The 15,651-nt window shown below is 52.1% G+C and overlaps 4 protein-coding genes across 5 annotated transcripts; 3 read left to right on the top strand and 1 right to left on the bottom strand.

The window, feature by feature from the left end:
- Window positions 1-92: 92 nt before the first annotated feature.
- On the top strand, window positions 93-1,841 carry IUM83_03379 (ATPase WRNIP1; the record flags this gene model as incomplete). The annotated part of the gene is made up of 3 exons (XM_067927378.1): window positions 93-499; window positions 565-766; window positions 837-1,841. The coding sequence occupies 3 exons, from the start codon at window positions 93-95 to the stop codon at window positions 1,839-1,841; spliced, it is 1,614 nt and encodes a 537-aa protein (XP_067791913.1).
- Window positions 1,842-2,036: 195 nt separating this feature from the next.
- On the top strand, window positions 2,037-3,019 carry IUM83_03378 (TKL/DRK protein kinase; the record flags this gene model as incomplete). Of its 2 annotated transcripts, none has more annotated exons than XM_067927377.1 (3): window positions 2,037-2,667; window positions 2,812-2,865; window positions 2,985-3,019. In XM_067927377.1, the coding sequence occupies 3 exons, from the start codon at window positions 2,037-2,039 to the stop codon at window positions 3,017-3,019; spliced, it is 720 nt and encodes a 239-aa protein (XP_067791762.1). The 2 variants fall into 2 exon arrangements, with proteins under 2 accessions (XP_067791762.1, XP_067791761.1); XM_067927376.1 differs by having other exon boundaries at window positions 2,037-2,724.
- Window positions 3,020-4,750: 1,731 nt separating this feature from the next.
- Window positions 4,751-8,344, bottom strand: IUM83_03377 (putative exportin-4; the record flags this gene model as incomplete). The annotated part of the gene is made up of 1 exon (XM_067927375.1): window positions 4,751-8,344. The coding sequence occupies one exon, from the start codon at window positions 8,342-8,344 to the stop codon at window positions 4,751-4,753; it is 3,594 nt and encodes a 1,197-aa protein (XP_067791708.1).
- A 697-nt stretch (window positions 8,345-9,041) lies between these two features.
- IUM83_03376 (Replication protein A 70 kDa DNA-binding subunit) lies at window positions 9,042-9,893 on the top strand (the record flags this gene model as incomplete). Its single annotated transcript, XM_067927374.1, has 2 exons — window positions 9,042-9,110; window positions 9,171-9,893. Coding segments are annotated over 2 exons (792 nt in total), but the record flags the coding sequence as incomplete, so codon positions are not given.
- Between the last annotated feature and the right edge of the window lie 5,758 nt (window positions 9,894-15,651).

The following is a 15,651-nucleotide window of genomic DNA, read 5'->3' as shown; positions in this document are numbered from 1 at the left end:
CGCCAATGCATGTGATTGGTGGAATATATGAATAAGAAATCTGTCATTGGCTGGTTTGAGTTCATTTGTGATATTTTTAGCAGATACTGCCGATGGCGACGACCGAGTGCCCGATCTGCTCGCGGCATGTGCGCGCCGAGAACCTCATGCTGCACGTGGAGGCCTGTCTGGCCAAGCAGGAGCAGCCCAAGACGCCGCTCTTCCGTTCGCCGTCCCCGGCAGCCAAGCCCAAGTCGCCCATGAGCTCTAGAACGCCCAATCGGAGCCCGTCAAGTTTACCCCCGAGTCAGAATAATGGGTCCACCCCGTCACCGTCGCCTTCTGCCCAAAAGAAGCGCAAACGGTCGACACCCGAGGACGTCTCCGCTGTGCCATTGGCGGAGCGGATGAGACCCAAAGACCTGGACGATCTGGTGGGCCAGGAGGAGCTCCTGGGCCCCGGCAAGCTGCTGGCCACGCTCATTCAGGCCGACCGAGTGCCCAATATGATTCTATGGGGGTAAAGTGATGAACAATGATGTAGAGATAGTAAAAGTGCTGATGTGTGGGGTTTTGGTGCTGCAGACCCCCGGGATGTGGTAAGACGACCCTGGCCCACGTGATATCCAAGAAGACGGGCTGCAAGTTCATCAGCTTATCCGGGGCGACGTCCAAAGCGGGGGACATGAAGGACGCGGTGGACAGAGCACGAGGGGAAAAGAAAATGTTCCGTCGACGAACCATCGTCTTTGTCGACGAGATCCATCGCTTTAACAAGAGCCAGCAGGTGCGTGGTGTGCAGCATTATCCTTTTAGACATTGATGCTGACCTTTACTGTAATTGCTTGTGATGGCAGGATTTCTTTTTGCCGCCTGTGGAAGACGGCACCATCACGCTGATCGGGGCTACGACGGAGAACCCGTCGTTTGAGGTAAACAACGCACTGCTGAGTCGCTGTCGTGTGTACACGCTCAAGAAGCACACACCAGAGTCTATCGAGAAGATTCTTCGACGCGCTCTGCGGGACCATGCAGCAGGCGGTGTGCGGTCGCTGACGCAAAAGCAGGAAGATGACACGAAAACGAATGGTGGCACGGCTAGCCAAGGAGAGGATGGCTCGGAAGTCAGCATTGAGGCGGACGATGCTGCTATCGAGTACCTAGCCAAACAGTGCGCAGGTGACGCCCGAGTTGCGCTGAACTGCCTCGAGATGGCACTTCAAACTGCGCCCATGGATACCGAGAAGCATATACTCCGGGTATCTGCTACTCATGTTCAGCATTGTTTCGCGCACCGACAAACGCTTTTCTACGATCGCAATGCAGACATGCACTACGACTGCATCAGTGCGCTGCACAAGTCCGTACGTGGCAGCGATGAGAACGCTACGCTTTACTGGTTAGCCCGAATGCTTGAAGGTGGCGAAAACCCGCTCTATGTGGCGCGACGGCTCATTCGGATCGCAAGTGAAGATGTCGGGCTTGCCGCGCCCGAATTGCTCCCCATGGCCGTGGCGGCTTATCAAGCAGCACATTTCATCGGCATGCCGGAATGCGACGTTGTGCTTGCTCACGTAGCCACAATGCTGGCTCGTGCCCCAAAGTCGATAGAGGTTTATGCAGCCTACAAACGAGCAAAACAATCGATCAAGGAGTGGGATAATGGCGCGTTGCCGGACGTTCCCCTGCACTTGCGAAACGCTCCCACGAAGCTGATGAAGGAGTTGGGGTATGGGAAAGAGTACAAGTACAATCCCCACTACACGGCAGAAGAGGTTAAAGACCAGACGTATCTACCGGACGAGTTGGTTGGCACCAACTTTTTCGCAGAAGCAGAGGCAGATCACGACTCCGGATGCTGAAAGACTGGGGGTTGGACCACATTCCGGTTCATTGTGGAGTTTGGCGTGCGCCAGCACTTGGAAACTGCGGACTGTTACGAAGAAACGGAGTGTGCCTCTTCGTTCACTTATTTTCTACTTTTTTGTCGCTGAAGATCAGGACCGGAGCGCGACTAGAGCTGACCCTGGTAGTTTGAAACCTGCTGTGGTGCAAGCATGGCGTTCACGTTTGCCGAGGAGCTGTCCCGAGAGTTTGGAGGCGCGACTCCGATGCTCGCGGCATCGGTTGAAGACTTGGAAGAAAGTCAGTGGTTCATTGATAGGCTTTACGTGGTGCAGATCATGATATTGGTGGAGTATCTCTTCCTGTTCACCATGTGCCTCGCTCTTGCGATATACCTGCGGCGGAACCGACACATCGCGCTTACAGGGGATTCCAATGCTGCTAGAAAAGTTCTGCTACCGGCCTTTGCACCCCTCTTGTGGCTACTCGCAAGTTTTGTTGGCGTGTACTCTGTGGTTATGGCGCTTTTCGTGACGTTAGAGTGGTTACGTGGCAAGTTCTCAGATGTACTATTGGAAATCTTCTACAGCATGCGATTGTTTGTGTTTGGGCTTGTCATGGTGTTCTTGCTGCAGAAGAGTGTTTCAATCCCGGCACTCCGACGCTCTGTGGCGATCACATTGATTTTGGCTTTGTACACGCTCCCGGTGGAAATATTGTCAACGGCATACGTGGAACCAAGTCGACCAAACCTCGCCTTCATGATAATGTCTGCTGCGCGCGCATTCGTGCTGGCCTTCTTCGCCTATGTGTTCGTGAGGCCTCCGGCTCGAGCTAGCAAGCGTACGTTGCGCGAGTACTGCCTCTTTATTTTCACTTACTCGGCTCTACATTTTTGCAGTGAGTTTTGCTTCCACATCGGGTCGAGTAATGTTGGATTCGCTCTCACTTACGCTACTGTATTGTGGGCTGTCATGTCCCCCCTAGTGGTTTGGCGAGTTTTGAAAGCTGACACGGAGTTTTGGAGAGGTTTGGGCCAACGTGCGGTGGAGTTACAAACGCTTTTTCGTCAAAGACATAGTCTCGATGAACGGATATCCTCTCAGGGTTTGCATGTGCTCATAGAAATGCATCGTAAGCTGATCATTGACTTTGCACAGCTACAACTTCAGAGAAAGATTGGTACAGGAGCTAGCGCAGTCGTTTTCAGTGGATTGTTGGATGCCGTCAATCCTGTGGCAGTCAAAGTCTACACTCCGACTCTGTTCAGTGATGAAACAGTGGCTGAGTTTTCCCAAGAAGCTGCCCTATGCGGAGCCTTGAAGCACCCTAACATTGTAACATTTTACGGCATGTGTATCTACCCTCCAACAATCTGTTTGGTTTCGGAACTATGTCAAGGAACGTTGTCTGATGTGACTTGTACTGCACGAGCTAGGTTTTCTGAAAATGTATCGCGCTTTCACAATCGGCGGCAGATGCTGTTAAATGTGTGCTACATGCTGGACGCTGCTCGTGCAGTGGCGTATTTGCACAGCTTCTCCCCACCGTTCCTCCATCGAGATATTAAACCGGAGAATTTCCTGGTAGACGTTCGTGGAACGGTCAAACTTACAGATTTTGGAGAGTCACGTAGTCTGGCGCGGTCGAATAAGGCTATTCCCGCTTCCAGTCCGCAAAATTCTGCCATACCTGACTATTTGACCGACTATGCTGCGTTTGCAAGCTCCCCCGTGGCTACAGAAATTCAGTCGATGATGACTTCCTTCCCAAAGATGACCGTGAAAGGTACAGTGGACTACATGGCACCGGAGATTATCAATGGCAAGGCAGGGCTTGCATCTTATGGAGAAGCTGCTGATGTTTACGCGTTGGCTATGACTATGTGGGATGTACTACACCCAGGCACTGAGAAATTTCCCGAGCTCAAGAGCAACCACTTGCAGATTTTTGCTTCCGTGGTGGAAGGGAAGCGTCCGCAGCTCAAAGTGGAGGTTGGAAATGGAGAGATCCACTCAGGTCTGCGTGAAATAATCGAAGCAGCTTGGCAACCCAGCGCTCGGTCGCGCCCAAGTGCCCAGGAAATTGTCACGGCATTAGAACGCGTCCAAGAGGAACTACTAGCAGTCTTTGCGAACGAACTTCTCCCCGAACTCACCAACGATACGAGCTCCTCTGTGTATAAGGCGCGCCGAGGGAATACTGACGTATTTACTGGTGAGCTAATTGTTGCTCGGCTCCAAGACATGAAGTTTGTGCATAGTCCATGTGAAGCCGTTAGACTGGGGAATGCTTTCATGGATGCAGGCCTATTGCACCACAAGAAGCACGACTACAGTTTTGAAAACACGTCACTCCAGTACTTCTTTGACGAGGACAACATTCGACTGTGCCAGCCTTTAGATAACTGCAAGACGTCGGTGGCAATCAGCATAAGTGACGAAAACAGTCCCCTCGATGATGATCTCGAGCGACAACGGGAACGATTTGGTTCGTCACCAAGCACACCGTTTCGTGAATCTGCCACATGCTCGTTTTCAGAAGACCACAGTAGCGTTCACAACAATCCTACAGGGTCCAAGCCATTCAGCCTGTCTGAAGAGTTCGTACGAGCAAGTACTAATACTGGAACTAGCTTAAGCGGTTCCAGTGGTTGTCGCTGTCGCAAGCTGGGACAAAGGCTCGAAGCTCCTCGAGTTGCTCGCAGACAAAGACTACGCCGAAAGTTCAAGGCAGCGATTGGTGATGAACACGCGCTTACTACGAAGTTGCTTGAGGCCGATGATTCAGCTGTCACACCTAAGGAATTCGGGATGGGTAACAACAGTATGGACACCTTTGACTTCGTTGCCATAAATGTCCAGGCAGCATAGATTTTAATACACAACAGTCGGCGGATTGCTTTCCAAGAAAATCGTCTATTTGTTTATTTGACCTGAAGGAAGCCTCGCACTTCAGCTACGAAGGCATACAGGTTCGTCTTGAACTGCATGCGCATCTTACGAGTTGTAGCTGTGCCCGTGGCGATGTCTGCAGGTGACAAAAACCCGATAAGCTCGGCAAACGCTGCAGACAACCGTTGCTGGCTTAAAGCATCCATACTGCTCTGCTCGTGACTAATCTCCTCGGCCAACGCGGAGTAGCGTCCTTGCTCAATCAAAATGAGTGGGTAGAGAGTACCCGCACACGCATCCAGGATGACGGGGTTAAAATCTTCAAAAAGTGCCATACGGAAGATAACGCGCAGGAATGCCATGAACATATCGGGGTGCTGCTGACGGTGAGCCTCGAGCCCTGGTTTCTGGCCCCGCTGCGCCTTCCAGTGGTAGCTAGCAAGCTCGCCAAGCGCCTGGAAGCTGTTGCGCACCACATCCACCGATACGTGACGCATACCAACCAACAGTGAGTGGAGCAGCATCTGGAAAAGTTCACTCGGCAATGTAATAAGCTTCTCCGCGTACACTTCCACCATGTACGACACCAACGTAAAGTACTGCTTGCTGAGGCTGGGGTAAGTCAGCAACTGCTCGGTCATAAGCGGGATAACTTGGCGTAGACCCGAAAACACCACGTCAGCCACGACGCTTGAAGCACGGGTAGCGTCGGCTTGCTCCTGCTCAGTTGTTGCGTCTTCCGAAAAGTCGATGAAGTCCTTCGACACGAGGTGTGACAACAGAGTAAGCAATGCCAACAAGTCAGCGTAGTTCTCTTCTTCGACACCACCCAGCATGCTCTTTTTGCCCAAATTGTGGTGGCAATAAGCGCGGATGAGTTCGTCGCTTGCAGTGTACACGATCAGTGCGTCGTGAGGAGAAAGATAGCACAACTGCGCTTCTACCATGAGGCAGAAGAAGTTGAGGATGAGGTTCACAATTTGCGAGTCACCCTGAAAGATCTGAAAAATCTTGACAATCACAGGCAGTGCAGGCAGGCAAAACGTTGTGATAGGCGCATGACTGGTCGATTCAGCCGAACGTGCGATACCTGAGTACATCTCGACGAGCAACGTCAATTCCTCTTGCACGCGCACGTCATTTGCTGTTTGCTTGGACTCAAAGTTTGGCAGCGCGATGAGCTGTTTCAGCCGCTGCTCAACCGGGTGGCTGACAGCCTGAAAGTGAGCTACTCGCATGTTTTGATCCGTCGACGCCATTCCAGCTCGGCACAAGGCCTCCGTCAACTGGCCTCGAAGATTTGCGGGGATTCTGGCAACTGCACCATTGAGTGCAGCCTCGTTTCCAGCGGTAGACGCAGCCATAAACGACCCAGCTGAAGCATTGGCTTGGACTAGTGACTGCCACATCTGTGAGCTTAGGACGGGGTTAATGGCTTTGGTGTTGGAGAGCACCAACAAGAACTCGATCAGATTTTCCATGACCACGGGTTGGGTGGGCCAGTGAAGCAAATATAGTGTGGCTTTTTGAACCAAGAAATTCAGCAGCTCGCCAGCACGCCCTTCATTCTGGAAACCAAAAACTTGCAGTAGTGCCGGCGCTACTTCACTAGCGTCGACAAGAACGTCCGGTGTCAAGTACGTGGCACACAGCCGCGTGATCGTTTTCAGCAATTCTTCGGAGACAAATGGACTGACACAATCGCTCGTTGGGTTTTGCGCAAGTCGGGATGCCTCGAACTCCAGCACATGGCTAATAAGCAACATGATGAGGCTGATCACGGGGGAATCCTCGGCTGTGGTAACACCACGAAGAGTGACGTGAATACGGTTCGGAATACCTGGGCGTTCACCTTCAAAATCGTCCGCAAGGAAGAGACCCACAAAGAGAATAACAAAGTGGAGCTTCTCAAAAAGTTGTGAGAGCACCGGAGTCATCTCATCACGACCTTGAAGTTTGGCTAATTCCTGCTGCACGCTAGTCATCAGCGACTGCACAAGCGAAACGAGCAAAGATGCCGATGCCGACGAGTTCAGCCTAGCAAGCGCCGCGGCGAGTTCATACTGCTCGCGTGCACTACTCGCAGCATTGTCTTCTACGTCCTCCTCTTCATCCTGCTCTGCTAGGGCCTCCACCGCACACAATTCCAACTGCACCTGAAGATAAAGCTCTAGCACTGGTGCTGAGGCCTTACTCAGAAGTGCTAAAGCTTGTTCCGCTTCTGGCTTGGAGGAACCAGACACACCGACGTCTAGCAGTTGTTGGTCGTTGATGAGAGTTACCCACGCATCCAGCAGAATGTCAACACCCTCGAGCTCCCAAAGTTCGTCGATAGCCTCGTTGGGGCGTTCACGTAGATGTCGCTGGATGCGGTCTAGAACTGAGTGCAGCAGCTTGCTGGTCAGGGATGCTAGCTCCTCGACAAACGAAGAGAAGAGTTGCCCAGAGTTAGCCTGTAGCAGCGCCTCAAGGCCGATGTTATTCACAAGTCGGAAAAGTAGCTGGCAGCAGTCGATCAACTCGCGCGTGGCTAGTTCGTAGCCCGTGAAATCACTCTGCGCAAGCAGATCCAAGAACGGGTTGTGCACGACCGTGACAACACCACGGAAGATTTCACCCAAGAACTGCACCTGCTCCGTCTTGCGCTCGAAGATCGGACCTTGCAGAGATGCTAGCTGGATGAGAAACTGCCTTGCCAAATGCAGCAGGGTCTCGTTTTTCGCCGCCACATTGCGGAAGAACGCGTACGTGTTGAAAGCCGAGTGGATCAGATCCGGTCGCACCAGGACCGGTCTCCACGAAGCCTGCGGGGTCAACACCGGTCGGTTTCCACTGTCATCATCGTTCGCCGACGCGCTCAAGCTCCACGTCAAATTGCCCGCGCGCGGATCTTCGAACTGCCAGTTGAGCAGCTCGACACAAAGCTGGAACGCCGCATCCAGCAGCTCCAGCTGTTCCGCGGGCACGTTGCCCGCCGCGCCTGCATCTCCGCAGGCCGTGGTCGTGCTGCGGATCGAGTCTTCCAGCAGCGGCACTGCCAGTGCCACAATGTTTTTGAGCCCGCCGCTCTTCTCGAGCGTGCGGCGAGACTTGGTGTGGAACTCCACGGGCTGCATCATGTTGCTGGCCCTCGAGGCGGACGAGAACTCCGTGACGAACGCCAGCAGCCACTTGGCCGCCAGAAGGCGGTGGGCGATGGCGTTGCCCGGCTGCAGCATGACGCCCATCTGCTGCAGCACGGCCGCCCGCTCCGACTCGAGGCGGTCCAGCCAGCCGCGCTTGACCAGCAGCACAGCCGTCTGCAGCGCCGAGGCCGCCACGAACCTCGGCAGCGCGGCGCCGCGCTCCAGCAGCAGCTGCATGAGGAAGTCCAGCGCCTGCGACTTGTCCGCCAGCGCCAGCAGCGGCCAGCGCTGCAGCGTCACCTCGCGGATGGTGGCCACGCAGTGGAACTGCACCACCTGCGGCGTCTGGCCGTCGCGCAGCAGCGCCATGGCGTCCGCCAGCGCACTGGGGCTGCGCTTGAAGTGCTCCAGCACGGCCTCCGCCTCGGCGCGGCGGCGCTCGGCCTCGGGGCTTGTGGGCGGCGCGTGCAGCGCCTCGCACGCAGCAGTCAACGCCTCCATCCTCGCTCGATCGGGATTGTATGAATGGAGGACGGGCAGGCGTCACATTTGAAAGCAGTGAATTTTGGTGGTTGGTACTGTCATTTTTGTCGTAACCCAGCGGACTATTTTTATATCCAATGTTGTACTGGCCATAATAGTTGATACCTAACTTTACCCCTAATTTACACAAGGAAGATGGTGACTTTCCTGATACAACAGGTAGATATAAGGGTAATGTTCACCCGTAGAATCCGATTTTGCGGTCAGATTTGGCCAATTCGGCATCGTGTTTGAGATATAGACAGTTGAAAAACCTCTCTCAGCCGCTCCAAAGTTTGGGGTGCATCGAAATTTCCATGATAATCACCCTCACTACCTTTTCAGCTAGCGACCCATTTTTCGAATGACTCCTCCACGAAATGTCCCAGCACTGCATTCCCCTGTCTATATACACCTTTTCAACTTCAAAGTGGCAAATTAAAAGTTCAATACGTCAAAATGTAAGTTCAAAACGACACACACTGATAAAACTGATAATATTGTGTGAGCAATTATGAAGGGGTATAATTTAGTAAGGTTTTTCTTAGCGGCAAGAACTCGCGCCAAAACTACTGGACAGCAGCAACACCAACGCTTTCTTCGCGTCCCTCCAGCCCATTTCCCATTTTTCAGCGCGATATCCTCACCACTTCAAGCCTCTCCGTCACCAAGCTCAATGCTGTACGACGACGCCACCATCAAGCGCGTGCTGCGCGCCGCCAGAGCCGGACAAGACTGGCTCGGCGTTGCTGCCAACAACGACGTGAACTGACGCACTGCGTACCGCTGGATCGCTGCTGCGCAGGAGTGCGATGCGTGGGCCGCGTCTCCGAGAAAGCCACGGGGCGGCAGGCGCAACGCTAAGATCGATGACGCGCACATCGACTATTTGATCTCTCTCCTAGATGGGATCTGCTACCTGACGCTCGACGAGATGGTAGACGCGCTTGAAGCGCGGTTTTCGTTGAAGGTGTCGCGCCAGACGGTCAAGCATCACATCGACGGCAGAACATACACCGTGAAGCAGACCCACCGCGACAACAATTACCGGAACCTTGAGCGCAACAAGCTCCTTCGGCGCGACTACGTCGTCAACCTCCTGGCCTACAAGGCTGCAGGTAAGACTATTTTCTATGTTGATGAGACTAACTTCAACCTGTGGTGTTCTCGTCGCCGCTGCCGGAGCCTAAAAGGCAAGCGCGCGGTTGACAAGAACACGGCAAGTAAGGGCTCCAACATTCACGTGATTGCGTGCATCTCTAAGAACGGCCTCGCGTACTCAGAGAGGCGCTTTGGCTCGTTCACCTCCGATAAATGCAATGAGTTCATGCGGCGCCTTCTTCGTCACATCTCCCTCACGACCCCGCTTCATGACGTCGTTATTGTTGCGGATAACGCCCCCTGTTATACCAACGTCGAAGACGTCTTCAAGGAGGAGGCGTTCTCGGAGACCAAGCTGCTGCGCCTAGGGCCATACTCGCCCATGTTAAACCCGATCGAGAATTGCTTCTCGACCTTCAAGGCGATGGTCAAGCGATTTTTGGCCCGCACCGCCAAGCTATCCTCGAAGTCCCTCCACATCGCACCATCAAGGAGCACCGGGAGCAGTACTTGCTGCTGGCGGCGGACCTGCTATTGGAAGAAGCTATTACCCCGGGTCTTTGCCACAGGTGCGCGCTGCATACCATCAAGTTCCATGCAGATGCTATACAGCTGAAGGACATGCCTGTAGGCCAATAGGTAACGCAATATAAAGTGTGGCGTCGGCTCTTTTTTATTTTGTGTCGTTTTGAACTTACATTTTGACGTTTTGAACTTGGAGTTTGCCACTTTGAAGTTGAAAAGGTGTAGAATATCAGGTCCAATCATACATATTCTATTATAGTTTTAAGTTAGTTTGAACAGTATCAATTAAAATCAAAACAAAATGCATTGCCGAGTCCCTTTACCGCAGGCATCATATCGTTTTCTATCTGCGCTGAGCCACGTTGTACCGCGAACGTGATTAACGTTGACGTAAGATTCGTCTAGATATACATCAGGCTTGATAGGATTGTTGTTACGTTTGCGATTAGCAATCTTGCGCTGCAAATAAGTTGCTCTGTAAGCAACATTCTGGACCGAGTCTGCAAGGTAATGACGGCTCTCCCCTTCAATGTATCAATAGCCAAGTCGACGCAGAAGACGACTCATAGCCCGGCGAGAAATAGTAATAGATGTGCAACTTAGAACCTTTTTTTCCTGGTCATTCTCGCAGAGATCGTATGGCAAGGTAACCCACTACAACCTCAAGAGGAGACGCTTGGCAGTAGTTTGCTGGTAGTTTCACCCTTCTTCAACTAATATCAGCCGAGCAATGGTTCAGAAGGTGGCTCGGTTATAATTCCTGGTATCAACTATTATGGCCAGTACAATAATGGGTCCTCCAAAGTCTACATAAAACGGTTTAGTGCTACTCAGTTTAATACCCTTTTATCCGCAGCTTTTATCCACCACTGTATTAACCCTTTCAACCCCGGCATCTATTCTGTATCGTACAGAATATGTTAAATTCAGTACGCCGTTTATTCTGTGCAAATACCGTTTAGAAAATGTCATATCCAGCAAAATGCCATCTCCGAGAAAGTATTTTAATACGGTGTCATTATTAAAATAAATCAGTCGATCAAATTCAAGCATTCATTTTCTCCATTTTTTATTGTCATATCCGACACAACTTGATGGACAACGAAGTGCGGTAATTGGACTGAACGCAAATATTATGACATCTATCAAGCTTGCATTGAAATCACTTCCAAATGGGCAAGTGTAGACTGAAGCGCACGAAAAACGGCGGCAGGAAGTCTATATCCTACAAACGCTTCGTGCCAACGCACTAGTATCTGCTGGATGTTGTGCTGTACGTTGAAGACCACAGTATGGAGGAAACGCTGGACAAGTTCTACAAGGATCTAGCTAACGCACAGCTCCATACAAAGCACATCAGTAGAGAACCCTAGTTTCTCGAGTTGCTGCTACATAAAATCTAGATAATTTGGAAATAAATTACGGATAAAATACAGACAGATAGTCCAATACTTAACCCCAAGGAGTTTAATTTTGGAGCAATACCAAAATAGCTCAAAAACACAAGATAGCTCTGGAAACTAAAGTTCTCTAGTGTGTACCTGTGGCACAAGCCGAAGGCAAGACTCGTGAAGCCTGTTAGTTAACAGGGACGTCAAATCGTTGGACCATTGATTTTCTACGTTTTTATTTTGCAGCTAAACGCGACATAGAGACTCCGGTACTACTGTTTCTGGACGAGTTTAGCGGACACTGGATAGACGACGGTTGTTTGTCGGCTATGGGCTACCTCAAGGAGGTACTTCCTTGTCAAACTGTGTAATCATATGCGTTTCACTATACTAGATTCTCTGTAGTCCTTGAAGTTGAATCTTGAAGGTAGGCAAGGACCGCGGTTCAGCAGAACCAGTCCGAGGTCTTACTTGAACCGTGTATAGGAATTCCAAATGAAAGAATGAATGTAGAAGTCGTGCACTCCTGAATTCTGTTCGTCCAAACATAAAAGCTAGATGTGCCCAGGCGCGTGCCTGTACGGTAACTTCGTGGTAGAAAATAGAATGAGTAGCACCCGACGCCTCAGCGTCCTGGCCGAGGGTCACGACGCTGGTGCGTCGCTACATCCTCCCGGACTTGACTTCTCGTTGGCGGTTCTTGAAATCGTTTACGAGAACCTTCCAGTGCGACACATGCTTAATGTCCTTCTTGCGCTCCCACGTGGATTCATGGCCAGGTAGTCCATGCCACTTGACAAGCCATTCTGGTTTGCAGCAACCAAAAATTGTTTACGCTTTGCTCAGGCAGCAGTTGAGTCTCTTCTACGCCCAGGTAATCGAAGGCTTCGTCGGAACTTCTCTTGGACATCCACTAATTGAGGCGACGACGCTTGTTTGCACGTTCGACCGCGTATCTCACGATCTGTCGATCCAGGTACGTAGAAATGAGTTCCGAGGTTTCTCCGAGTTTCTGCAGTAACAGGTTGGACATTTCCTGTAGGATGTAGCGGGCAGTTGAATTTGCGGCGTTAGAAATCGAGTTGCAAAGCGCCTTTACGTAGCGGAACTGCTGATTGACAGAGTACGCGAAGGTACTACGGAGAGATACGGCGGAACGACCGAACTCGGTTTTGTGAAGAGATCGACGACGGAGTGACAAAACGGATAATCCGACTGCTTACGCTTGGGCATAAGCAGATCACGACGGACAGCGACGGAACAGTAGCTCTGGCCAACGCGGATCCGGTTCTCGGCTAAAGATAAATGTGCAGAGGCAGATGTTATTCCTGTGATCTGAAGGCGGGGAAATTACTCCTCGGACCCAAACAGCAGGCTCTGCCAATCACGCTCCTAGCCAGACCAGACTCGGGTACAGGACTCAAGCTGAATCCAAACGGTAAACCGTAGGACGGAGGTCGCAACGAAGAGCACGCAATGAACGATAACGTTGAGTAGCGGCGATCCAGCTGGGACGGTGAAGATTCGGTTGGCGATGGGAACTTGGTGACACACGCTCAGCGAGCGGCTTTCCGGCTGTATCGATTGGCGAAACGCGATAGCCCCTCCCGAGAAAATATCAAAAACACAAAAGAATCCCTGACAAACACCACGAGATCTAGCACAGCACCAGGACAGAGACGGTCGTCCTGTCTGGTCCCAGCAGCTCAGGTTAGGTCTAACTAAATTTTGCACTCCCCCTCCTCATTTAAGAATCGTCGCGTCATCGGGAGGGGGAGACAAGGCGCGGGGGCGGGGACAGCGTGTCGTCGGTGGCCTGCAACGCGCCTCGCCCCGTTCGTGGAGATGTTGTGAGTGGCTCTGAGTACGTAAAGCATTGGTGTGACTGCTATTATTTGTGCTGAAGTGTAACGAGTTGTGCTGTATGTGTGCTGCAGGTACAGACGTTGTTAGAAAAATGAAGAACTATGACCACTGCAAGGTGGTGTTGCTTTTATTGGTGGCTGTAACTGCAGCTACATCGCTTGAGCTCTAAAGACGCTGTAGCGCCTGGCCAGCGTTCGGCGGACGGCCAACGTTTTTCGTGCGCTTCCTGTTAACCAGGATTTCCTCGCCAGCTTCATCCACTACGCTTCTAGACTGCTGCGCGAACAATAAGTGGCAGTAGTATCCCATTTTAAAATGGTAACGACAGGGGCAGTATGCAGTGCGCAGATCGACAGGCCAACCAGCGCGTGGTTGGCCCTCAATCTCCATGCGTGCGTAGTGGACACCGAACTCAGCGGATATCGCCATAATTTCTCTGGCGTGATTGAGCTCAGGCACAAAAGTCCTCACAGGAAGCACTTCGTACACGTGGACAAGGTCAGGATCGGCATCACCGAGGAGGAAGTCGATGCTTGAGCGGGTGATGACGTTCTCAGTGAGCAGACCACGACGGCGAAGACCTCTCGTACGCGTTTTCAGCGTTGTCGCGCAGGTGGGGCCAATCATATATCGAGGCAACGCCATCGAGCGGTGACCACAGCACGCAAGAAGTTGAGCAATCAGATGCCCCATCTTCAGTTGGCGGTGGTGCGTGTAATCACGCTTGAGTGCTCGGTTGAATTGCTCGACCAGGTTGTTGGTGGTGGCGTATCCGGGAGGTGTGAGGTGGCACTGCCCGTTTGCAAATGTGCCATTGAGCCACTGCGTCGTCAAGTACGCGGTGATGGAAGCAAGATCCGCATGAGCAGCCCAATCATTCATCATCTTCTGCTTACGCTCGACAAACTCTGCCTCGCTCCGAGAGAAGTGCAAGTCGTAGACGCCTTTGTAGACCAGCGCCGAGAGCTCCGAGCTCAGCCCACGTGTTCTCTCACGTAGCTTCGCAACTATGTGACAGAAGCACATAAGATAGGTAAATGAGCTGTCAGCGAAGACACTGGCAAATGCATTGTACTGCGCCTTGTCGGCATCGCCAAGCACGTAATTCACTAGCAGCTCTTGACCAGTAACGCGTGCAAACATGCGTCGCAATGCAACGAGAGCGGCAGCAAAGTGGCCTTGTTAAAGCTGGGACGTAGTGAACAGCGCCACGAGGTGAAAAGTCCGGGAGGCGTCCGTAATACCACACACAAGCACCGGGTACCCGACGCTGTTCAACTTGAACGTGGCGTCCCGATGCAAGATAAAGGTACTCGGATCTCGTGCAGCGTTGCGGAGCAGTGCTTTTGTGGTCATACCTACCAGAAACGGCCGGTTGTCCGAGCTGTTTCCTACGTCGGACACGCCCGACTCGTCGTACTCATTAGAGAACGTGAAGGGGTCGTGCTCAGCTTCACGTCCACTAAATGGTGCGACTCGCACCGCTTCTGCGATTGCCTTGCATTTGTCGTTGCCACCCATGCGCGTTCGACGAAAGTGATGCATAATGGTTTGCACCGTACGCAAGCTAGGAAGCACAGCAGGCTGAATGCCAAACTTGCGACCCAAAGCATGTCGAATGCGCTGCGGCATCAGGTTTTTGACACATAGCGGCCCCAGATTTTCGCTGACGACGAACCGTCACTGGTTTGACTTGGAGTCTATATTGAGTTGTGATTGGTGGAGAGAGAGGATGCGGTGCGGCCGTACCCGTGTGACATGAGTGGCGACAGGGATGGGGCGTGTTCTTGTGGAAGGAATCCCGCGCCTGACCGCAGATGGGCCCAACCGGCTGGAAGTGTGGAATCCTGGGCGTGCACACCCACGATTCAACAAGTGCATTCAGTCCAGCCACCGGACTTTCCCTTACGACGAGTGCCTAAAGGCTAGCGGAAAGTGTCTCTGGAGAACGTATCCCAGAGTACACCTCGTCTTGCTGTGGTCCAGAGCGACAAGAAGGATCAAGTACCAAGAAACACCCACTACCACCACCATGATCACGCGCTGGAAGCCGTACAAGTTGATGTTTGTGGAGATACACGCTAGTCTGTGATGAAGAAGAGTTTGCACCCAGAGTGCACCACGGAAACCCAAGATTCACTTGTGTGAAGACAAGTGCCCCAGGATTTCAAGATGGAATCCTGGGATTGGACCGTGAATCCAGACGCCCTATACTAAAACCAAGTATCTCCCAAGCCGACATCCAAGATTCACCAAGTTACGCCAAGATTCACCAAGTTACGCCAAGATTCACCAAGTTACGCCAAGATTCACCAAGTTACGCCAAGATTCCAAGAATCACCCAAGATACCAAGTGGAATCCTGAGTGTGAATGCGAAGCAAGTTTGGAGCCAGTTTGAGGCC

This window comes from Phytophthora cinnamomi, assembly GCF_018691715.1.
Source record: "Phytophthora cinnamomi strain GKB4 chromosome Unknown Contig38, whole genome shotgun sequence".
Classification (NCBI taxonomy): Eukaryota; Oomycota; class Peronosporomycetes; order Peronosporales; family Peronosporaceae; genus Phytophthora; species Phytophthora cinnamomi.
The sequence above is the reverse complement of the archived record's forward strand: the minus strand, read 5'-3'. Positions and strand labels throughout refer to the sequence as shown.